This window comes from Carassius carassius, chromosome 40 (genome assembly GCF_963082965.1).
Source record: "Carassius carassius chromosome 40, fCarCar2.1, whole genome shotgun sequence".
In the NCBI taxonomy this organism is placed as follows: Eukaryota; Metazoa; Chordata; class Actinopteri; order Cypriniformes; family Cyprinidae; genus Carassius; species Carassius carassius.
In genome coordinates this window covers 6,807,390-6,833,096 of record NC_081794.1, presented here as the reverse complement: position 1 = coordinate 6,833,096, position 25,707 = coordinate 6,807,390, and the positions used below count along the sequence as shown (strand labels likewise).

General features: G+C 36.8%; 1 protein-coding gene across 4 annotated transcripts in view; it reads right to left on the bottom strand.

Annotated features, from left to right (window-relative positions):
- Positions 1 to 25,707, bottom strand: part of mpp2b (MAGUK p55 scaffold protein 2b) — a 63,789-nt gene that overhangs the window by 26,252 nt on the left and 11,830 nt on the right. For 2 of the 4 annotated variants that reach the window (XM_059531897.1, XM_059531896.1), the window contains 3 exons: positions 8,597 to 8,697; positions 4,222 to 4,374; positions 3,970 to 4,125 (listed from right to left, as the gene is read on the bottom strand). In XM_059531897.1, the coding sequence (XP_059387880.1) occupies positions 3,970 to 4,125; positions 4,222 to 4,374; positions 8,597 to 8,697 (410 nt within the window). Of the gene's footprint in view, positions 1 to 3,969; positions 4,126 to 4,221; positions 4,375 to 8,596; positions 8,698 to 20,640; positions 21,100 to 25,707 lie in introns of those variants that run through there. The other 2 variants (XM_059531894.1, XM_059531895.1) reach the window with 2 other exon arrangements.

The window sequence follows — 25,707 nt, the reverse complement described above, 5'->3', positions numbered from 1 at the left end:
TATCACTGATCTCACTGTGGACCAGTGCATCAAGCCGAAGGATTTTGGAACACCTACTCACCTGCAGTTTCATCACTTCTCTGATGCCAGTGAGTATGGCTACGGAACTGCGTCATATCTCAGGATGGAGAATAAGAGAAATCATGTCAGTATTGCTTTTATCTTGGGCAAGGCCAGGGTTGCTCCTTTAAAGCAAATAACAATTCCTCGCCTTGAGCTGACTGCTGCTGTCCTGGCTGTCCGGGTGGACAACATGCTGAAGAGGGAGTTGCAGCTGGATTTATACCCATCAGTATTCTGGACAGACAATACAACTGTTTTAAAGTATATTGGAAACGAGATCAGGAGGTTTCATACATTTGTGGCCAATAGGGTGGCTGTGATTAGAAATGAAACGGATGTTGCACAGTGGAGACACATTGGCACAAAACTTAATCCAGCAGATGAGGCCTCCAGGGGTCTAAGTGCGGAAGAATTTCTTGCATGCAGGCGGTGGCTGAAGGGACCAGACTTTCTTTTGAGGGGGGAGGTGGAATGGCCTAAGACCATCATGGAACAACCTCTAATCCCTTTGGGTGACCCGGAGGTGAAGAAAGATCTACTGGTGAATGCCTTTGTATCCTATCGTCCACTGAATGCAACAAAGATGTTTTTAAGCTACTTTTCAGATTTTAAGAAGCTGAGAACGTCTGTGGCATGGATGTTCAGACTCAGAGATGTGCTTCTAACCCTGTCCAAAAGGAGAAAGGTTCTTGAAGCCTCTAAAGGCATTGGCCACGATAATGGAGGCCGAAGAAGCAACTACCTCTATGCCGAAATACAAAGGGAAAAATTGGCACTTCGTGGACAGCCACTGACTGCAGGTGACCTTGAGAGGGCAGAAAGTGCCATCATCTGTTTTTCCCAGCAAGAAAGGTTTTCCGATGAGATTGCAGTTTTGAAAAACGGAGGATTTGTCAAAAGAAACCGTGACCTCTACAAATTGGACCCAGTGTTGGAGGATGGATTGCTGCGTGTGGGAGGAAGGCTTAGTAGGGCTGCCATGCCAGAAATTGAAAAACATCCTGTCATTCTTTCTAAAGAGCAGCATGTGTCCAAACTCATCTTAAAGAATATCCATCAAAGACTGGGTCACGCAGGTAGAAATCACATGCTCTCTTTTCTCAGGAAGCAATACTGGATTACTCATGCCAATTCTGCTTGCAGGAAGGTCATCTCTGAGTGTGTAGTTTGTCGCCGTCTCCAAGGAAAGACGGGGGAGCAAAAAATGGCTGACCTACCAATAGAGAGGATTGTGCCAGACTTACCTGCTTTCACAAATGTGGGAGTCGACTACTTTGGGCCAATTGAGGTGAAGAAGGGCCGGGGCAGAGCAAAGCGCTATGGCGTTCCCTTTACCTGCATGGCGAGCAGGGCTGTTCATCTCGAAGTTGCTTATGCTTTAGATACTGACTCATGCATAAATGCCATTCGCCGTTTCATGTGTCGTAGAGGTCAGGTGACACACCTGACATCAGATAATGGCACCAACTTCATAGGAGCTGAGCGGGAGTTAAGGGAAGCCATTGCTGAGACCAACAGAAGATTCAGCATGTCTTATTGCAGAATGGTCTGACATGGTCCTTTAACCCTCCAGCTGGGTCTCACCATGGAAGGGTTTGGGAGCGTCTTATTCGTCTTGTGAAAAGGGTCCTTTCTTCCACGCTCAGACTCCAAACACTGGATAATGAAGGGTTTCATACCATTCTTTGTGAAGTCGAAGCCATTCTCAATAGTCGTCCCATTACAAAGGCTTCTGATGATGCGAATGACCTCGAAGCACTTACACCCAACCACATCCTGCTCTTAAAGTCAAAGCCATACCTCCCTCTTGGGCTCTTTTGTAAGGATGACCTGTATCTGAAAAGAAGATGGAGGCAGGTGCAGTTCCTATCTGATGTATTTTGGAAACGCTGGGTGAGGGAATACTTACCACTACTCCAGAAGAGACCAGTGGATGAGACCAAAAAGAAGCTTTTCTGTTGGAGACATTGTGGTCATAATGGATCCTGTCGCTCCACGAGGGTCCTGGCTGATGGGAAAAATTACACAGACATACCCTGACAAGAAAGGCTTCGTTCGCTCGGTGCTGCTGAAAACAAAAACGGGTCCGCTGGAACGGCCAGTAACAAAGATCTGCCTATTGATGGAAGTCGAAGTGTCACAGATGAGGTCCTGACTAGCTGATCTGCCTACAGATGTCCTAAGCTCAAGAGAAGAAGATTGTACTTAAGATTATCATTGCACGAATGACTCCTTTAGTTTAAAATTGGTTAAAGTAAATATTCACAATTATGGGGCCGGGGTGTAGGAGCCATTTATATATTCACCTTCACTGGATAGGTTAATATTGCTATTATTATTCTAGCCACTGGGTGGGAGTGTTGCACTATGTGTGACACGTCACTGGGAGGTAGATATATTAACAGGTGTTGCAATTAGTTAGGAAAGGGTGTGGATGGCGAGGAACACACGGTTCTTACCGTAGCCGTGAGCACTCAGCTTACCAACAGCATGACAGCACTTTAATATTCAGCACTGGGTGAAGTATCATTTTATATAAATTATCTCCTTTTTTACCTTCATAATAAACGGGAACACCACCCAAAGAGAGCTAATGTTTGGACTCAGAATTTTCTGCTACGCGTTGAGAACACCATGCCATCTATGCCAAGGCTTATAGGATAGCCTCAACACTCCCATTAAAACAGATGGTAGCATAATTCAGCGGTTCTCAATTCCAGTCCTCGAATCCCCCTGCTCTGCACATTTTGTACGTACTGGAATTGAGAACCACTGACCTACCCAAACCCTAAATGTACCTTTACAGTAGGATAAATATAGTGTTGGTAGCATAATCTGATAGGAAGCATTATTTGTTAGAACACCAGGACAAGCCATCACAGTATGGTGAGGGGCGTAACATTTCCATCATATGCTTGAGGTATTCAGCCAATCACAACAAACTGGATAGCTTGCCAATCAGAGCACACCTCGCTTTTCAGACTGATGATCTTTGTAAAAATGGACGTGTTTCAGAAAGACGGGGTATAGAGGAGAAACAATACTGTAAAGTATGTGGAAAATAATGTAAAAACCTTGAACCGCATAAACACATTGCATTACACCAAATACACAAAATAATGCTCTTTTAGCATCATCATATGACCCTTTTAACTAAATATTAACTATGACTTCCTTCAATAAACTCCTAATTATTCTGCAGCTTATTAATAGTTTGTAAGGTAGTTGTTAAGTTTAGGTATGAAGTAGGAATAATGGATCTAAAGTAAAGTCATGCAGAATAAAGCACTAATATTTTTTTTTTATTTATTTATATAAAAATTCTATACATAAAACTAGAATTATTATATTTACAATTATTGGCTTTGTCACTGTTATTTTAGTATACTTTCTATAATAATATAGTTTTTTATTAATATTTAGAATTAGATTTTATTTTTATATTTTATTTTTATACTTTATTCCTTATGCTTATAATTAAAATCCCATAATACTTTTATTTATTTATTTTTTCAGTTTTAGTTTTTATTTATTTTCGGTTAGTCATTTTTGAACTTATTTCAGTTATTTGCCAAGGCAGCATTTAAAAAAATATCTTTTAGTTTTTAATCTTATATTCATATTTATATTTTGTTTCAGCTTTATTTCATTTAACAAAGCATTTTTTTAACCGATTTAGTTAACAATAATAACCCTGGCCCATGTACCTGGCCATGTTTCACTGTGAAAATGTACTGTACTATGTACAATATCTGTTTTATGAAGGATAAATCATCCCTCACTTAATTAAATATTCATTTTCAGTTCAATTTAACTACAAAGCACTTCTCACATGGCATGCAGGTAAAAAAGCAGCATAAAAACAAATAACAGCAAACAGCAATTTTTCTGCAGTTCAGGTCTCACCAAGTGCTCTCCAGACACTTTGCGGATGCCCACCATCCTGACAGCATCCGGAGGCACAGGCTGGTTGTTGAATGCAGGGTCCATAAATGCACAGGGGCTGGGAGGCGGAGTCTCATAGCTTTTGGAAGCTACAGAGTCATGTGTTTCAAGTAAAGACTGTAGAAAATAAAACCGGCATTGAGGCATATTTTAAATTTTTTTGAAAGATATTTTATATTTTATTATTTTTTGCTCGACTGTTTCTGCTTGTACCTGAAAGTGTGGCTCTTTGAGGATGCAGACGAGCTCATTTGCTGCCTGACTGTGAGGTGTGAGGGTGGTGAGGTCTCTCAGGATGTCCTGCACCAACTCCACATTATTGTCCCTCACCGCCTCGAGCTTCGGCTCTTCATAGTGCTCACGAGACTGCACGCACAAAACACACAAAACATTCAGCATCTAATTAATATGGGGGGGAAACATGAACTTACATGAATATGAGGGTGGGTAGATAATGTCTGAATTTTCAGCACATGACCTGTGAAGGTGTGATTTGACTGGACTGACCAAATTCAGACATGAATGATTTTTGCCATTGTGAACATTTTTAAAACATTATGAATTTTTAAAAGCATTAACACAGGTAAAGTTGAACTAAATGAGCTGAGCTACTAACTACTGTACATTTTTCAGTAGCCTGACAAAGCAGTTTAGCTTATCCAGTAGCTATTTTGTAATGCGCTAAGGGAATAATCAAATGTTTTCACTTAAACGGTCTCCTCTATCATTTACAGCTTTGGAAAGTCAGATTAATTCTAGAGACTCATTTCATTTGGACAGTTCATGAAAATGAACAGATATAAAACCATTACACTCATTTGAGTCCCTTTACTGTTTTTAACTTTGTTATGTATAATAAGATCTTTGTTGTACTTTATATTTAGTATAAATGTACAGTACCTTTTTAAATTTGATTAGATAGTTGTAATCTTTTATTTACTAATCAATGACCTCTTAGGTAACTTTAATATAGTTAACTAGCCTACTTACTGTTGCTATTGTTATCACAAAAATGGAATTTCTAGTTTTCAGACAGACACCCAGATGGAAGCCAGCAGACAGAGTCCATGGTGTAGAAGGGCTGACGACTCTAGGGGGCCAGCCAACAGCGGCGGAGGAGGTGGCAGATGAGCCCATGATCCAGGGTGACAAGAAAGATCCGGAGGGCCAAGGTGGATTAAATGACTCAGGTGACTGAGGTGGAGTCAGGGATCCGGAAGGCTGCAGTGGAGTCAGAGCGACAGAGGAGTGAGGTGGAGCTGAAGGGAAGACGATCCAGACAGAGCCAAAGAGGGGAGGCACAGTCGGAGGGGTGGAGTCCTGAGGTGACAGATGGTTGACGACAGATCAAGGCGGAGCCGTAGGGACAAGGGAGTCTGGCGGAGCCAGTGGACAGCCGGGCCATGGCAGATAGGTGGGAGCTAGGAGCCATGGTGGAGTCATTGGGTCAAATGATCAAGGTGGAATCCTGGACTCAAAGGCTGGAGGCGGAGATTGGGGATCCTCCAGCCACGACGCCGATGGAGACTGGCAGACCTGCGATGATCCCACTGCACAGATGGTGTGCTAAGGGTGAACAGAGGGGCTGCCAGACGACAGCAGGGGAGGAGGCAGGAATGGACGGGCAGGTGGGTGGGCATTTGTGAGCATCCAAGCTCTTAGTGCTGCACTCAAGAATAAAAGCCCTTCCTGCGCTGCCCTTGGGAACAGCCCAAGCCCTCTCCAGGCTATACTCGGGAACGGGAGCCTTCTCTTTGACAAACTCAGGAACAGGAGTGCTCTCTGGGCTGGATATGGGAACAGGAGCCTTCTCAGTGCTTGACATGGGGACAGGAGCCCTCTCTGGGTGGGACGTGGGAACAGGAGCCTTCTCAGGGCTTAATGTGGGAGAAGGAGCCCTCCCTGGGCCATACGTGGGAACCGCAGCCCTCCTTGGGCTAAACTCGGGATCTGAGGTCTTTCCTGGGCCAGATGTGGGAATAGCAGCCCTCTCTGGGCTGAACTCGGGAACTGGGGGCCTTCCTGGGACATACGTGGGAACCGCAGCCCTCTCTGGGCTGGAAATGGAAACAGGAGCCCTCTCTGGGCTAGCTCTTGGGCACTGAGGCCCTCCCTGGGCCAGATGTTGGAACAGGACTGACAGAGGGCTCCAACGAAGGAAGGAGGAGAGGGAGCAAGTCTGTCCATAAATCCAGTTCGGGATCCTATTCAGCTTTCCACATACCCAGATCCACAATAAGCTCACCCTCATCCATGGTGCAGTGGGCAGAGCTCCTCTCAGAGATCTCACTGTCCACTGCTATTTTCCTCGTGGCAGCCATTGTAGATGGCTCTTGCACCTGGTCTGGCATCATAAGCAGCTCTGGCTCCATGGCAATCCTCAACTCTGTCACCCTATACTACGATGGCTCGTCAGGTGCAGCAGGCTTGGGCTCTCCATCATTGATGGGCTAGGCTTTGGCTCCGTGCAGTGAGGTGAAGGTGAGCTGGGCTTTGGGTCTGGATTGAAACTGGCGGGATCATCCTCGGAACAGACGGTGAACGGCCATGCCAATATCCAATCCAAAAGACTGCAAAATATCCATATTCAAATCATAATAATCAATTTAATCTTGCTTGCACTCACTGTTGTAAATGAAAGCAGTTATGGGTGGATGATATATGAGTTTGGCTTTGCGCATGAGCCGCTCAGAAGTGACGCACCCAGAAATGCAGCAGAGAGATTAAACAAAACAAAACAAACCTTGGTTTTCACAAGACTTGCACATGCGCAAAGGCAACCTCATACGTCATTCTCCCAGAGCTGCTTCTGTGTACAACTATTGGCTCAAGCTAGATTAAAGTGATTATTACATTCTGAATATGGATATTTTTCTTACAAAAATGCATCAATTCACTACAGGAGGCATTTGCTCACCGCACTGAGCCATGTGAGACACTTTTTATTGCACTTCTTTTGGACTGAAGCACTGCAACACCTACTGACTGCAATGATAGAGCTTTGAATAGCCAGGACAATTTTTTATATAACTCCAACTGGATTCGTCTGAAAGCAGAAAGCCATATACATCTAGGATGCCTCTGAGGTGAGTAATACACAGCCTAATTTTCATTTTTGGGTGAACTAACCCTTTAACTACTTTAAATGATTAAATAACTTAGCCCACACAACATTATCAACATCTACATCAACAATACATAATTTCATTTTTTATGTGGAATGCTAATATCAATCTGACATGCTTCAGAATTGACCTTGGGGAAAAAACAACCACCACCACAAAATCCAAGCAACTTTTCTTGGCTATTAATATTTTAAAAGACTAGATAACACACCAAATCCCAGTCTGTGGCCAAAAAGCACAGTAAATGTGTTGGGAGAAATGCCTGTAGCTTTCTGCAGCATTAATATACGTATATATATATATATATATATATATATATATATATATATATATACATACATACATACCATAACTGAAAACAAGTTATTGAAAACAATAACTGTAACCATCTGAAATTAACGGCAGTAACTGCACAGTAAGTAGCCTACATTCAATACAAACATAGATAGTACAGACATCAGCATTTAGCTTTTGTTTTTGAATTGGGTTGAAACTACAGAGAACTGGCCTTAAATGAAAAGATTAACTGTAACCATGTGAAATTAAAGGCAACAACTGCATAGTTCTACAATCCAAACAACACAATCAACACACATTCAATAAGATGTTTCTTAATCAGCATTCAGTATTTTAGTTTTTAAATTTGGTTTTAAATTTAAAAAAGGTCTTTACCAGTGAGACTAAATAAAAGTATGCTATATAAATACATTATTCCAAAATGTTAAAATCAAATAATGTTGGTGAAAATAAAACAAAGATGCAAAGTGTTTCATTCATCCAATTAAAAAAATAAATTAGGTTAATGATTCACATCTACATTTTTTTACTTGAGTCAATGAAAAATAAATAACTATTGTCTCAATTAAAAAAAATATAGATGTGAATCATTACCCTAAAATTTTGGATATAATAATTGGATGAATGAAACACTTTTTTTTCAGTGTGCTACAGCAGGTGATTTTTAAATCAAATTAAGTCGATGTAATTTTAAGGTAAAATGAAAATGCAAAAAAAAATGCATTTCAGTTTTGTCACTGTTTAGTCTGTTTCGTTTCTCATCCAACACGCGAGAAGTTGAGCTGAAAATCCCTTCATTGTCTCCGCTTGTGCAGGGCGTGGACAGGTACATTATGCTCGCGCAGCTTCAGTTCTGGTTCCGATTTATGGCCCGTTAACCGGTGCATCCCTAGTTGTTTCTTGTCTCTTCAGGTAGTGATAGCAAATATTATATTTTTCTCTCTTTTGATCACCGTAATCAATCTCTTGAATCTCTTTTTCATTCACTGCTGTAGAATGTTACTCAACTATGACAACTTCTGAGAACCCCAGAAATTAAAAAAAAAAATTATTTTGATAAACGGATCAAATAAAACTTTCACAAAGAGGGTCCTGTAGACAGACTCATAATTAAAGAAGACCCATGTGAACACCTGGACATCAAGTTAAGAAAGCAGATAACTCACCACTGGACTCTCCATGATTCCTTTGAGGAAGATGAGGTCCAGGTCATTGGCTGTGGTGGAGCTAGTGCTGTCACTCAAGGTATCTAAAAGACTTTGCATTGCTGAGGACGAGAAGACAAAAGTGTTCACATGTTACAAAGAAGACATTTCTCCATCCTTTCATAGAGAAACAGGCCACTCAAATGACAGTACATTAGAAATGAGTCCATCTCTTAAGACCATCTGAATGATGATAACAGTTTGATTTCTTAGCTGATTTTTTGGGTTTATTAGAGAGTCTAAGCTGACCTCCAGTGGTGTCTAAGGTGCAGCCTATAGTTTAAAAGTGTGCACTCAAACGACTTTTGGAGATGAAATTGTGACAACCAAAAATGCGTGAATAAAACATGATGTTGAGATTATCGTCTTTATCATTTCAGAAGCACTCCGCAATAAGCTGCTCAAATGACAGAAATGTTAATGGGAAATAAATGTATTGTTTTCAACTTTTGCCCACTGTCAAAGACAAAAATTTTCTTTTCAATGCGAAACAAGCAAATTATCTTTTAAAAGAAGCCTCGTTAAAGCCTGTCTAACATCATGTTCCAGAGCAGATCAGAGAGACAGAGGATGATTTATAGTCTTCCATAGATCATTTTGCAAAAATAATGTTTTTGGATTGCTTGAATAGTACCCATTATTTATCCATTGAAGTCCTTGTTTGTACATATTTAAGATTGCTAGAAAAAAAAAAAAGTTTATTTTCTTACTTGAGAAGCACTCAAATATACATGAGAAAAGATCAGAGCAGCGGAGAAGCATCAAAACTGAATCTCCTCAAACTCAAACAGAGTTTCATGAAAGGAAGTTTCAGAAAGTTTCATGAGTCCCCCATGGCTCCTATGTAATTCTCTTAAATTCCCCCTGCAGCAATCTTCATCACTTGCACAGAACAAGGTTCATGTTTCCCTTGTATTCTCAACTCTATTTTCCTTTGTTCAGTTTTCAGACATGATGCATAGTCCTCTTCCAGCCAAACAGAGTGTAACATAAAATGATGTGTGACAAAGCAATGATTGCTGGAGAATACAACAAACAGATTATAAGGAAATCCAGAGATGTACACATAATTTTTTTAAAGAAGAAATTAAAGTGAAACTTTGGATAAAAAAGTGGAGCCTTTCTCATAATAAAATGTTTTAAATAAAAGCATAAGTAGGCTAATTTAATTGTTTGTTGTAAGGAATTTAATGTATAATTTTTTTATTTTAATTATACATTTTTTATGTATTTATAATTATTGATTTTTTTAGACACAAAATTAGGGATTATTTAAATGTCAATGCCATCAAATTAAATTAAGATTTAGCTTGGTTTATTTAAAATATTTTAAAATATTGAGCATTGGAATTTAAAATATTACTTTATAAAATTCACACCTGAGTCTCCCTGCACATATTTTATATATTTTATTCTTCCCTTTTTCAAGAACACTGAAAGAAGTATACCTTGAAAGCAATATTGCTTTGGGTAAAAGCAGCTGCTAAAAGCATAACTATCAAAAATAACATTGCTTTCAACGCAATTAAGAAATGTGAAAGAAAGGTGTCCCTAGTAAAAAGTTACATATTTAAAAATACATTTATTTCATGCCAAGTACAAATCTATTAACATATTTACTGACATATTGCTCTGATATACTTACTGGGATAAAAATTATAATTACATTTATTTGGAGTATTTATTTATTGCACGATACACATTTTATTAAGATTTAGCCTAAAAATGTGTTTGGATGTAGCTATTGATGAGGACTTTATGATCTTTGAATAATTTTAGTCTTTAAATACAAGATATTTAAAGTGTACCTGAAATATACTTGCAATAATTCCACTTTAGCACGATAAAATTATACTTCAGTGTGTTTTAAGTTTTACTAAAGCACTACTTCTGCACAATTAAAGTGCATTAAGTACAAAACTTAGTATTTAGCATTAAGTACAAAACTTAGTAAGTATATCAGTTTAGTATACAAAAAGTACAATTTCAGGATATTTTTATTAAGTACATAAATATATAAATGACATTGTAGTATACGTAACATGAAATATATATTTCAAATACATTTTAGTCTATTCATTTTTCAATGATGGTCTTTTGAGTCTTCATATTGTGTTTAAAGGAAAAGATCACTGACTATCAGATAAGCTGAAAACTGTGTTTGACAATTAATATGTAATAATTACAGCATGCAGTAAATATGAATTTATAGAACTATACTGTAGTTTTATTAAAACTGTTATTCCCAATCCTGGTGATGGGCACATTTGGGATGTTTGGATATGTCTAGGTGAGTTCACATGATTCATCTCATCAGTAAAGTGCTCTCAGACTGAATTGGGAATGTCAAATAGGGGACATATACGAAACAGTGCTGGAGGAGCTCCAGGATTAGAATATTAAAGCGTATGCGTAGGTGTCTATTCATTCACATGAATACATTTCAGCATTGGAAAACACAAACAATCTAATTTTTTATTTCATGGAATTAAAGAGATCCATACATCTTTTATGAGTTTTTGTTGTGAGATCTAAAAGGTGAAATAAAGTTATCTATAGGCTCACAGCACAAAGCAGTGAATTAAAGTCTGTATATGATCAAGGTCAAATGCTATCCCAAGACTGTTGCTAAGTGACAGTGAGCAAAACTGTCTATGTACTGGTATTCACTACATTATGGGGACCAAATGTCCCCACAAATATAGTACTACCAGTAGATTTTGACCTTGTGAGAAAATTTTTAGGTCCCCATGAGGAAATAAGCTTATAAATAAATTATACAGAATTAAGTGTTTTAGAAAGTTTTCTATAAGGGGTATGTTTAGGTGTAGGGTTAGTGTAAAAAGCATAGGTTTCAATGTAGGATTAGGGTAAATGAATATAAAATACAGTCTGAACTGTATAAAAACCATTAAGCCAAATGTCCCCATAAAACCAGCATGTGTATGTGTGTTCTCATAGCGAAGTCACATACAAGATAATAAACCACTTGTAATTCCTTCTGTAATGGAAAACAAAAGAGAGGTTGGCCAATTAAAGGATGAGATCTCACATTTTCTGTTCTGTTCCAAAACTAGTAAGCAGCCTATCTAGACAGCATAAGTGTACACCTGATGAGAAAAGCTCAGTTGGCAGTGAAATCATATGACAGTACTTTATCTTACATAAAATTTAAATCTAAGAGAGCATCCCATTCAAAACAGGCAAAATAAATTGCAATAAACTTGTGTAAAAAAAAAAGATACAATACAGCATTAATTTGCTTGCAGTGCATTAACAGTATAAAAACCAATTACTGAATTTTGCAAAAAGTTTTATTGTTGTTGTTTTTTGCAAAATAAAAATGTTTTTATAGTATCAGAATAAATATGGAAGTTCTAAGCGGCCATGCATTATAATTTTTTTCCTTCTTGTTTTCTCGTTATAACGACTTAATTTTCTCGTTATCTCGACATAACGAAAGTCGTTTTCTCATTATAACGACTTAATTTTCTTGTTATCTCAACATAACGAAAGTCGTTTTCTCGTTATAACGACACAATTTTCTCTAAGAAGTTACAAAACTGTGCCAGCAGGCGGCACTATAGACCTGAATATAACTGATGGGGTGCTGTACACTATCCACTTTACTGTACGTGGACCTTCCTCGTGATCGCTATAATTTGTGTCTTGTTCATTACTCACATTTAATTAATTCATAAATGTTAAATGATTGAAACAATATGATTATTTTGTATGTTATTTCACCAACGCGTTCTGTGTCATAAAATAACAAAACCAAGGTTGACGACACTGTATTCTGTTTGCACCTATATATTTATTTGTGGTTCTTTTAGGCACATGATTAGGTAGTTAATAAGCGGGGTTGTTCTGTTTATCTACAGTAGGACAGGATTTAACGATGCAGGCTATTTGTGATGTGTTTCTTTTCCTGATTATTAATCTTTATTGTTAATCATATTGATGAGAAATGTGATGTATATGTAAAGTGCATAGGCTTTTATTTTAATTCAGTTTTGTGCTATAATGTTGTAATCATTTTTTTTTCTGCACTCACACATACACTACACGTACACATGAACACTCTTTTCAAACAGAAGCTTGTAACACACATGATATCTGTCACAGCATATAATGACTACTAAAAATTACAAATTATATATAATTTAATTTCAAATAAAGGGAAAACTAAAAGTGAGTTTAATCCAAGCAGCTCTAAAAGATCTTAGAATAGTTCTGCATCCTTCTGAAGGCGCTCTGCCTGTGTTCACAGTGTTGTTTTGAAATGTTAATTACAAAAACACAACCTCTGGTTTACTGTCTCTGGAAAAATCAACAGTGATTGATCAGCCTTTATTTATGTACAGTATTGTAGACGTTATTACCTAGGCGAAGCAAAATTTGCTGAAATATAGGCTACAGTAAGAGCGCCTGCATGGTTGTCCATCAGATGCCTGTCAAAGTTGAGTTGGTTACTATAGCAACAGTAAAAACTGGCATGTCGTTATAACGAGAATACAAACTTTCGTTATGTCGAGATAACGAGAAAATTAATTCGTTATAACGAGAAAACGACTTTCGTTATGTCGAGATAACGAGAAAATGAAGTCGTTATAACGAGAAAACAAGACGGAAAAAAATTATAATGCATGGCCGCTTAGAACTTCTGTAGAATAAAAGAGTTTTTAAACAATTTATATTTACGGGGGGCGGGGCTGCTCATAAGGGGATTATTATATTTAGGGCTCGCCGTTATATCAGTTCCATTAAATATAAACTATTATAGCAATTAACATGCATTTTAATGTTTAAAAACTTCAAATCAGTTCATTCAGATTGCTCTATAGTATATTGTAAAGTACATTGATTCCATAATTAGCATTCTTTTAAAAGTAGCTAAAGTGTAGCAACTGATTAGTCTTTGAAACAGAGTTTGTGATCTTGCGTCAAATAAGACAGTGATGCAGGAAAGAAAATGTAAAGCAGCAATTGGAGTTTTGCTATAAACTTTTTTTTTATCAATTGGTACCACATACTGTGTTTTGTTGTTGTTGTTGTTGTTGATATTAAAACTAAAAAATCCCATAAAAATTATGCCCATGAGCTAAGAGGTGGCAAGTAGTTTGCATATTTTGAGCAAATACCACTGAGATGAATGGAAGCGCTAACGAATAGCTCTCTCCAGGTATTATAGACCTCCTTGCTACAATTAATACCTCAAGAAGCTTTGTAATGTATATCTTTATGGAAACACATGTACAACTGGTCTATCTCTGAGCAGCAGGGTTAAGCTCATTACTAACTCTGTGTCGACATCCTGTCGAGACTGAGTGACATTTAAAGTGAAAGCACACACCAAAGATACACACAGACATGTTTTTGAGTCTGACCGCTGAGACCTTTAAGCTATGATGGATTCGAATTCTGAAACATTGTTTGCATTGACGTTATATGTGACTAATTTTGCCACATGCTCTGATGTTCAGCAAGCATCTGTCACTGTATATGTCTGTTTCACACTGAAGCAGCTCATTGCTGGTCACATTAAAGTCTCAGATTCCTGAAGTGCTTATCTTGACATAAGAGCTGCATTACTGTTTATTTTCCTAGCTCAGGAGTCAGGACTACCGCTGAGTGTTTGGCTTCTCATTCATTTCCATTCCTCCACTCCTTTAGAAACACTGAAAGCCTGTAGTATTTTATTTTCACTTCAGTACAACAGCCATTTCCTGAACATCTTGCACTCACACTAATTCAAACTCTGCATGAACCCAGATCGACAAAACAAGTTTAGTTGCAATATGACATTTGTTACTTCAAAATCTATTTCTTCATTTATTAAACTGAATTATCCTATGACTTTCAAATGTCAAATTGTGCCAGAGACTTTAGTTTACCATAATTTTTGCCTTCATTTGTTTTACATTGTGAGGAAGTTTAACCTGCTGTCACACTCATTTTCTCACCTGGAGACTCTGTGACTGATTGTTTCTCCTAATAATATACAGCCAGTAACGCTCAACTCATTTCCGAGCATATTTGCTCTTTCATACTGCTATAGTAACCAAAGTTGAGCTTAGCAATGTCACAGTGTCTGGTTTGTGTTCCCTGGGTAACCACTAGATGTCCTCCTTCCCCACGGTGTCTGTCACTTCCTGAACTACATTCCCCACGATCGCTGACTCCTCATTGCACTCAGCTGTCCCTGGTCATTAATCATTGCACTCAGCCAATTCCCCATTAGCATTGTGATTTCCCTGTGTATATATACCCTATCTGTTTTAGTATGTTTTACGGAGTCCTTGTATTAATCACGCCACTTCGGAGTTCTGTTCTTGCCCGTTTGTTTTGTGTCTGTTGATTTTTGATTGCCATTTTGGTCTTGACCCCTGCCTGGACTGGATTTGATGTAACGGTTTTCCCTTATTTAAAGAGTTCCTGCTATTGGATCTACCTGTCCTCTGTTCTTGTGTGGGGATCGTGACAAGCAATCAGTTAATGATATTTAATATATGTATACATTTTTAATATTAAATGCCTAAAAAGGGCAATTTTTCATCTATTTATTGCTGCCAATCTGTGCTTAAAGCAAAATTAAAATATAGTAAAAAAAAAAAAATATATATATATATATATATATATATATATATATATATATATATATATATATAGGGTAATAATAATGGCTTGCTATCAACAATTTTAATAACAGCTTGGATTATTATTTTATTCATAATAAAATATACACTGAAAAAAAATCATTGAATTTACATTTAAATAAACAAATTTAGAAGACTATCTTTCAACAAAATGTATTTAAATTTAGTTAAAATAAATTGATTGCAACCACTTACCTTAATTTTTTTTAGTAAATTCAATGAATAATTGTTTTTTTCATTGTATTATGTTTAAAACATTTAATTTACAATTATTTTAATAATAGTTAAGTCTGCTAAATGAACCGAAAAAATTATTGCACTGAATCTTTTTCATTTATACAAATCATTCATACTATATAGCATTTACCCACTTACTTTAAAAAATGTAGTATAATTTTTTCAGTATATATATATTTTTTAATTCTTTTATTTTTGGTACCCACCTTCAAAATGAAAAATATTTTTATCTAAAATTAAACTCGATTATCTTAAAATATTCAGCATTAGGGGTGTCCCATATATCATCTACGATTACATCAGTATATGTTTTTACATGATATCGCGATTTCAATGATACAGTGACGCAATGACATATTTTCTAGGGATGCACTGAATGTTTGGCAGCAGAAAATATTCAAGTATAAGCAAGACTAAGCTAAAAGATCTAATAAATTGTACAGAACAATGATGGCTGTGTGGAAGCATTTAAAGGGGTTATATGATACGATTTAAATTTTTACTTTCTCTTTGGAGTGTTACAGACTCTTGGTGCTTAAAGAAGATCTGTAAAGTTGAAAAAACAGGAACAACGACAGTGACGGACGAGAGAGGACCAGGCCTGGGTTTTAGTTTGTGTTCTGATTTTATTTGATTGTTTTGTGTTTATTTTGATCATTAAAATCGTGTCGTCGCTCCTGTTTTATATCCTTCCATCTCCTCCGTGGGACTCGAGACCGGTGGGTCGAGCAGGTGTCGCTCATTTCCAATCACTCCACCGGCCTCACTCCTCGTTCCCACGTCTCTTGGCCCCGCCCCACTCGTCACAGCATGATTTCAGTAACTGCAGTTAGTGTTGAAGCAGTCATGTCAGAGAGATGCTATGTGTATCTAGGTGAAAGAAAAAGCACTATTTGGCCTTCTGAAAGTAGATGCATTTAGGAATCTTTAAGATTACATACAACAGAACAGCTATGTATTTTATGGACGACAATGTATTTTATGGACGACAATCTGGCGCTTCTGAGTCAGCTACTGTAAGTATGTTGTTAGTTTAAGTATTTGTTATTGACTGTTCAAATGCAGAGTTTTGCGCATCATGTGTGTGTGTGAGAGAGAGAGAGCGAGAGAGAGAGTCAGGGTCACACAGTGTAGTCAGCTGTCTTAACCGTCTGTGGCTTGTGTACTGCAAACACATACGAGCTTCATCACTGTGTCTATCACGCCACTCTGTTCCCCTTTCAGACTTGAACTGATGGTAAAAATAAGGACATTATTATCTGTCTTTACATTTATTTTGAAAGAAGAAGCTTGTGATTATGGAAAGGGGCGTATTTCCGACGAGTGCTTGCGGTGTTCAGCCAATCACAATGCACTGGGTCAGTTGGCCAATCAGAGCAGACTGCGCTTGTCGGAAGGAGGGACTTTGTAGAAAATTACAGGTTTCAGAGAGGTGGGGGATAGAGGACCTACAATAATGTACAGTATTTGAAAAATAATGTGTTTTTTTAACATTAAAATATGTCAACATATTCTATTACACCGAATACACAAAATAATGAGATTTAAAAAAGCATCATATGACCCCTTTAAAACTGTCAGAGAAAGATGCAAAAATCATTACAAGCACCGACAGTGAGAAACCGTTTTGTACGGCATCTTATGTCTCAGATGAAAAAAGGTTGTTGTTGGTTACTGCATGATGATTAAAATGGCCCTAAATCAGACCCGTAGCCAACTATGAGGCCAATGAGGTCTGGACCTCAGCTAATTTTTCATGTTCAAAAATAAAATTTGTTCTCTGAATAACTAATTTGCTGTAAAGCTCCTCATATTTAACTCCTCATATTTATTCAGATTTAGCTATTATAAGCGTTTTTGGACTTGCCATTTCCACTTAATTTAACACTTTAGAAAGTTAATAAAGTAGGAAATTACAGTTTAGAGTCAGCGATATATTTATCTTATCATATTTGCAAAAGACTGGAACTTCTGTTGGTATAATGTCTGCTAAAATGTTAAAAAATGTTCAGTGCTAAATAAGTATTTTTTAATTGTTGTTTTGTATTAGTGTACAATGTTTAAAAATAATAATTTATTATATATAGTGTCCATTCATTTCACATTTAATATTGGAGGCATGTAAGTTATTTGACATATTTGATTATTTATTTATAATTATACATTTTTTTAAAGTAATGCAATAGCTACTTTCACTGGAAATTGGTTACTTTTATAATGATGTAACTCAGTTACTCTTTGTGAGAACTAGTAACTATAATTAATTACTTTTTAAAGTAACTTGCCCAACACTGGTCACTACTACTGCACTATAATGCTGCTTCTGCCACCTTTTGACAATAGATTTACACTTCAAATTAATTAGTCATTAAGGATGGAAAATGCACTTCATTGTGTTTGCACTAATAAATGCTGCTGCCTGCCAACTGCAATCACCAATAAAACGTTGTTCCATGCTTTTTTCTGTATCGTCATAAATATCATCACAAATATTCTTGAAATATTGTGATATAGTTTTGAGGATTTATCGCCCACCCCTTATTCAGCATATCAACAAAGTATATTAAAACTCAAATAACTTAAACCTGCACCTCATTTCTCCAAGTGATCTATTAACTGCAATCTGTTCATTCCCTGGAGCCCAAATTATTACTCAGAATTTTTCCTGTTCTTATTTACTTGCATAAAGATGCCTCAACTCAATTTCTGATTACATATTTCCAAACCCTTCATGGGTTTTAATGGACGCCTTTTAATCTTTCGGGCTTAGCAATCATTTCTTTGCTTTAATGGTTTCCGTCTTATCTTTTAGGAATGATCATATCTTAGTTTGTGCATTTAGTCCTGTTTACAGTACACACTCACTCATAACAATGCCTACCTTTAAAAAAATCTCTGAAAAGCCCTGAAATTGCATATACTAATATCTATCTATCTATCTATCTATCTATCTATCTATCTATCGAGTTATCTTACATGCAAGGTTACAGTCATTCGTAATGTTTTTATGCATTTCTCCAAAAATAATTTCAAAATCATTCCACAAATTTGTTCATACCAGACAATGTCAAACAATGCAGAGACAGACAACATGGTAAAACAAGGGTAAACACTGGCTGTGCTTTTAAGATTGAATTTGTTTGTAAAGTTTGTTGTGCTTTTGGGAAATAAAATAATATTTGTACTTTTTTTTTTCTACGATCTGCTTATGATGCTTTTGGGAAACTCTGCCTCTGTCAGTCTTTACTCTCATATTCTCATATTCTCAGGAAATGAAGCATGTAATCAACCTTCTTCTAAATCCCTTTTTACCCTATAAACCTCGTAGCATACAAAAATGTCTGGAGAATATTGCATTATAGTTAAAGTAATGCAAACATGGGTAGATCCAGTCATCTGAATACTAAATATACCATAACACAATTTTACACTGCAAAGGTGGCATGGGAGCACCTCTGAAGTGGCATTTAGGCATCTTTTCAGAGGTTAATGCTACTGTGCCTGCTCAAAATTCAGTGTAAATGTGCAATCATGCATAAAGCCAGACTAAATTATGCCTGCTTTGACTCACATCAACCTCTAGCATCAAAATACGCAGTTATAACTGCAACGTAATGCATTTATGTCACCTCTGAACAGCAGTCTGTGTAAAGACACATAAATAACACTTCAGAAGCACTTCTGTGCCACCTTTGCAGTGTACATTTGGCAATCGACTATTGAATGCTAATCAGAGGTAGCATAAATACATTTACACAGCAATTATAATTGTATGCTTTGATGCTTTGCGGATCTGCAGGCTTAATTTAGTCTGGATTTTATGCTGCATTACATTTGATCAGGGCAAAAAGCATCATTGAATTGGCTGTGTAAACATGCCTTATTTCACCTAATAACAGACCATTACAACTATCCTTACTAGTTTTGTTTTTTTCTTGTTTATAAATCATTCCATAAAAGCATGTGCTAAATGAATAAATGTAATGTAAAGCCCCATTCACACTGACAGTGATTTTATCCACTGAATAAAACACACACAAGCTTTCCACACAGCATTTTGTTATTACATTTATGCAAGTGTGAAATCACATATCAACACTAGAACAACTGATCAAATCACCATCACTCCGTATGCGATCTCACTGTAGTAATGAAATACAATCTTTGAGTTCCTTAGACACAATCTGTTATTGCACCCATAATTCTCTCAACAGCTTGTATAAAAAGAGGACACATCACACCTACAATATTAAAAGCTAGTCTCTCTTGCTCATGTTTTGGATTGGAGATGTCATCCCTGCTTTTATTACAATATACACAGCTGTCCTACAGGTGTGTAAGAGTGTGATTGAATGTAATCATGCATTATTCAATAACTGAATATTTATGAGGCTGACGTTGCTTACTGTGTTCAGGAAAGATATGTCGTCGTTATATATTGTCAGCCTCTCAAGTGAAATGTGAATAGAAGTTGAGCGGACAGTCCTATGAGACTGCATTATGGTCAAGGAAGCTGCGTTTTTGTGAAAACATGCAATGGAATGTATTTCACTTGACTGTAGTTTGAACCTCAAAGAAAGGGAGCCGAGAGAGAGAGGGGAAATCTGAAATTAAAGGAAGTTGTCAGACTCATTCTGTCCAGGCAGCTGTAACAAACACAGGATGTGCACTCATGCACAAAGCTAATTGGACACTGGTTTGTCACCTCTCTTTCAATGCACCCCTCCTCATCTCTTCTCTCCACATGCACACACACATTATGTGCTGGAGGTATGCAAAAAAATAATAATTATGAAGCCTGTGTGTATAAGTGTATTCTTAATGCATTCTTAAGGTCTTAGATTTTAACAGTTGTATGTTAAAACCACACAATATACTTTTCAATTTTAAAATTGCAAATTTTTTAATTAACACTGGAAATAGTATTCCCTGATCATGTTATCAACTACAGTGAGAATATGATGCTTCTTAATAGGCATATCTAACAGTTCTTCCATCATTACAGTTGTGTGTACTGTTCTAACTGCAAAACCACAGTAAAAATTAAAGTCCCTCTTGCTCTAGTCAAATCACAGCATGCTTTTAAAGATCTTCTGCTCTGTGTCTTACCTCCTGGACCCTCTAGAGAGCTGATCGATCCAATCTCCTCCAGGGACATTCTGTTATAGATACTCCCAGCCATAGTTCAATCTCTCTGAAGCCTCTTTTCCTGCCTCTAATTCACATGCGTTCCTTCCCTCTTTTCTGTTCCTTCACTTTTTTCAACTCTTTGACGTCAGCATCGGTTTCCAGAAAGTCTCCCCACCTCTTATTCTTCCTCTCGCATGTCCCTTCCTAGATCTATGATTTCTTGATTGTTCCCTCCCTGTTTTGTGACACCTCAGGCTTCCTTGTTATTCCCATTTTTGTCTTCTCTCTTCATCCCTCCTGTTGTAAGTTTAAAGACAGTTTGAGGCAGTATAAATGGCTGGGCTTTCTGCCTCCTAATATCCTTCTATCTGACTCTAACAACACAGATTCCAGACACACAGGTTGGCAGAGAATTTCAGCCTCCTCCCTATCACTCCCTCTCAGCTGCTGAAGACTGTGACAGATTCACCAAGAAAGCTCAACATAACCGTAAGATCGAACACAGAGACCTAATAAGAGGAGACAATGCAAAAGAGAGAGAGACAGTATAGAGAAAAAAGGAGGAGGAAGAGAAAATGTCTCATGCGAACAAAGAGTGAAGAGGAAATTCTCCTTAGGAAAGAAGAATCACTTGAGAGCTCTCTATAATATCTAATCTCCTTAAATATGTCTCCTATGAAATTACATTGAAAGCTGAGGCTTATTTAAGACTCTTGGATCTCTGTGGTTTTATTCGCGAGAAAATGTTTTAGATGAGCTCTAAACAATGTCTCAAACCCCGCCAAGATACGTCTGTTATGAGAGATCAATATGAAATTTCTATTTGAAACATTTCTTGTGAGGTACCTCCAAGATGATCTGAACAATCCTATGCACAGGTAATATGGAGTGTTTGCAGTGGTGTTGTGGTGGTTGTTATTTCTGGTGACCTTTTAACATAAGCTCAGGCATGCAAAAATACTAACACCAGGCATTGATTTAAATAAAAACACTAACTGATGTTAATTTATACAACTTGAAATATTTAAATTCCATAAGTAAATTAGTATGCATTGGTCACTACTGTCAAACATACCTTGTTGTAAACTGTTACCCAAGTAACTTAAAGCGACAAAAAAACAGATACAATAAAATAAACCAAGAGGCAGAAAACTGTGACTGTGTACTGTATTGATCCTGCAATGCATGCTGGGAACCCAAGTGCCAGTATGGTACTGTGGACATCACACTATTACAGTTAATCTGTAAATAAACACAAGATGTCTGTAATACAGACACAAATAAACACTGAGATTCTACAGCGCAATGCTGCTACATCAATTATTCCCTGTTTTTGTTCAATGTCAAGTCACAGTAAACTATTTATTTCATTTTAGATTTAATTGTAATATAGAAATAAAACTGTCAAATTGATCATGCAAGTACAAGAACTATAAATTCATGCAAATGTTATACAGTCTGCTTTGTAAACATACACACTGTAAACAAACTCTGTAACTCTAAACCTTGTAATAATGAATAAATGCAAAACAAGACAAAGTGGAGAGTCCCTATTTGTGCACATTTCTAACAGCTGGCTAAGGGAGTTGTATGTATGATGCTCAGTTAGCTGTCTGCAACTTGTGCTTACCTGTGGCTAACTGGACCTCATTGTCACAAGTGTCAACTGAGGTGAAATGAGCCTTGTATCCTTTAGACAGATCTAGATGTGTTCATGTACTGCTAAATTAGGACTCTGGATGACAGTATTGGCAATCGGGTCAAGAAAATGCATGAGATGGAAGCTAGCACATCTTAAGAGTGATGATGTATTGAAGTCTTGAAGGTCAGTGCTCACAAGCTAAGTGGAAAGTTGATTGGGCTCTTGAAAGGGCTCTTGAAAGTCCTTGCTAGTGCCATTGACCAACGACAGGCAGCAAAAACTGGTGGCATTGACATTCCCTATAATAAAGAGCCTGGACAGTCTTGTCTAAACCCACTTTAGAACCTGGATCAGCTCAAGACATTCTGTCCAAGCACCACTTCACTCAGTAATTGAGTAATGGAGCTGGCCTTCTGGATCAGCATGTTTAGGTGCTTACAATCTGCTGAAATGGCACTGCTCCCTCAGCAGAAAGGCATGCAGGATACTACAGACTGGTAAAGCTACAGGTTCAAAAACTAAGAAGCCAGCATCTTAAAGTACAGGGACATTTCTAGAAAAGTTATTATTCTAACCTGTCTGTTCTGAGAACTGTAGTCACTTTGTCACTTTGGATAAAAAGCATCTACCTAATGGGCACTTGGGTCAATGACATGCCAACAGAGGTGGGTAGAGTACCCAAAAACTGTACTCAAGTAAAAGTAAAAGTACTTCTAGAAATATTTACTCAAGTAAAAGTAAAAGTACTAGTCTTGAATAGTTACTTGAGTAAGAGTAAAAGAGTATCGGATAAAAAATCTACTCAAGTAGTTAGTTACTAGTTACTTTGGGTCATATATACTGAGCCTATTTTTATTTAGATATATAGATAAAATGTATGTAATGTATGTGTGCGTGTATAAATGTATATATTTCATCAGCCTTTACTCCAATTTATGTAATTTATTATAAAACCCTGTCTGTTTACTTAAGTAACAGACATGGGTGTCATGCCATAACATATTTTTAATACGACTGACTTTATATTAAATGTGAATTTAACATTGAAAGTTAATGTGATATAAATATTACTACTAATCTTTCATTGTTCAGAAAGAGAGCAAATAACATGTACATTATTAAAGATAATTTTCACTGACAGTCTAGATTTCAATCACTCTCAGAAACTCCCATTAAAATCACTGAAACTGTTAACACTGTGAAATCAATATCTTAATTAAAGATTCGTACACACATCTGCACTTTGTTGTTTATGCGAGAGAATTCGCCAGAAAGAGGTATTCAGTCAGTGAGCGAGTGAAGGAAGCACCGGCATTTTAGCGATGACTCATCGGAACACCTCTGATTGGCCAATGCTTTAATAAGCTCAAAAGAATCATGTGTGATTTGTTATAATACGCAGCGCTGTATAAACGCATCTATCTCTGGCTAGCGCCAGCAAGCAATCACAGATCTGAATTTAGCAGCTGATAATATGACTCGCTGAACGTACTTGCACCAGTGTGATTGTATTAAAATTAATAAAATCTTAATCGGCTATTTTTTGTCTTTTGGAAGCTGCATTCAACTTGACTCCCCTCTGTTATAAGCCACACACGTACAACAAACTAATGTCACAGTGGTATCGTGTACTGTAATCGAATGTAGCCCAAGTTATTACCTGTTAAACAGTAGACAGCACACGCGGTGTTCATCTAATAAGGATCTCCATCGCTAGCAAATAATAACCTTTGCAGATTTCAATTCAGTGCAGTTCCACCCACGTTTTCAACGCTCTTTCTGTTCTTAAACGTTACAACTCCGAGTGAACCACTTCAGACGCTCAGCGCGTGCAGCAGGGAACTGAACGACTCATTCAAACTGATTCATGAACCAATTCACTCGTTTGCCAATTGGTTTGATCAAGCCTTTGAACAGAATTGACTCAAAAGAATGAATCATTCGCGAATGGGCATCGCTCATTGCCCAGAGAAAAGTAGACGGCGCGTTTGGAATAAACTGAAGCATTATAACATTTATTGCATTAAGATAAAGTAACGAGAGGAGCGTCGCCCACAGTAACGAAGTAAAAGTACAGATTTTTCCCCAAAAATTTACTCAAGTAAGAGTATAAAGTACCCATCTTTAAATATACTCCGAAAAGTATTCGTTACCCCAAAAAATTACTCAAGTAAATGTAACGAAGTAAATGTAACTCGTTACTACCCACCTCTGCATGCCAAGTTCTTTAAAAATGTGCACTTTGTATTCATCTTGGCTTCAGATGGTTTCTAAATCTTTTATACCATTTTCAAGTTTAAAAATAATGACTCTAATGTCATATGTTTTAATTATTAAGTAATTAACATATTTTCCTTACAACTTGACGTGTATCTTATCTCATCTAAAAGTCTTTACATATATTTTCAGAGGTAAAAATATATTTTTACACAATTATTACATAATTGTTTTTTGTGTGTGTTGCACCACAAGAGATTTTACTATCTGAACTAACCTTGCTTTGTCATAAAAAGGTCTGAAACAAACAGTCATGAGGGTCTGCTGTTTTATGTTTTTCTGCATGATGATGAAAGTTCATCTTCAGTTTGTATACTTAGTGAAGCATTAAAAAAATTATATATAAATATTTATATATTATATTTCTTTTCAAGAATTTTTATTCATTTAATGAAGCTTTTTTCATTTCCTTATGATGTTATTGTGACAGGTTGTGTCAAGCTGACGTTTTTTATTGTATACCTAAAAAATGCATATTTTAATTCATTTTAATTCAGAAAGGTTGAAAAGCTCATCACATAAAGGGTGAATTCTGCTATAGGAACTGCACCGATATCATGTCTAAAGTCCTTTTTTCTCTTATTTTAAAATCTACAAAACCTCCCGAGTAGACATCAGAGGACAGATAGCACATGGCCAAAACAAACGTCCTGAGGTACTGTAGGTAGTATGGCTGCATCCCCAGAGGGAGTAACTCAATATTTGGGTCACTAACCTATGAATAAGAGTAACGTGTTCCAGGTTGCACCATTTATTATTCACACAAATGGGAAGTTCACCTAATTTTTCTTTTTCTTTTCTCTCTGTGTGCACAGTCCATTCAGTGCCATCAAAGAGCTGAAAGTAACTTAAAAAATGTTACAAATGTATTAGTATAAATTAACATTCAGTAAAAGTAATGCTCATTGTTAGTGCATTACACATAATGCATTAACTAATGTTAACAAATTAAACTTAATTGTAAAATGTTGCTAATTAAACTTTTCATATATCATTTTATTTTCTCCATTCTAAAGTCCTTTGATGTAATTAAATGGCAGAAGAAGAAAAAATAAAGTGACATGTAATATCTGCACCATTAGAGGCACAAACTGAGCTGCAAAGACACTTAACCATCTTTCATTGTT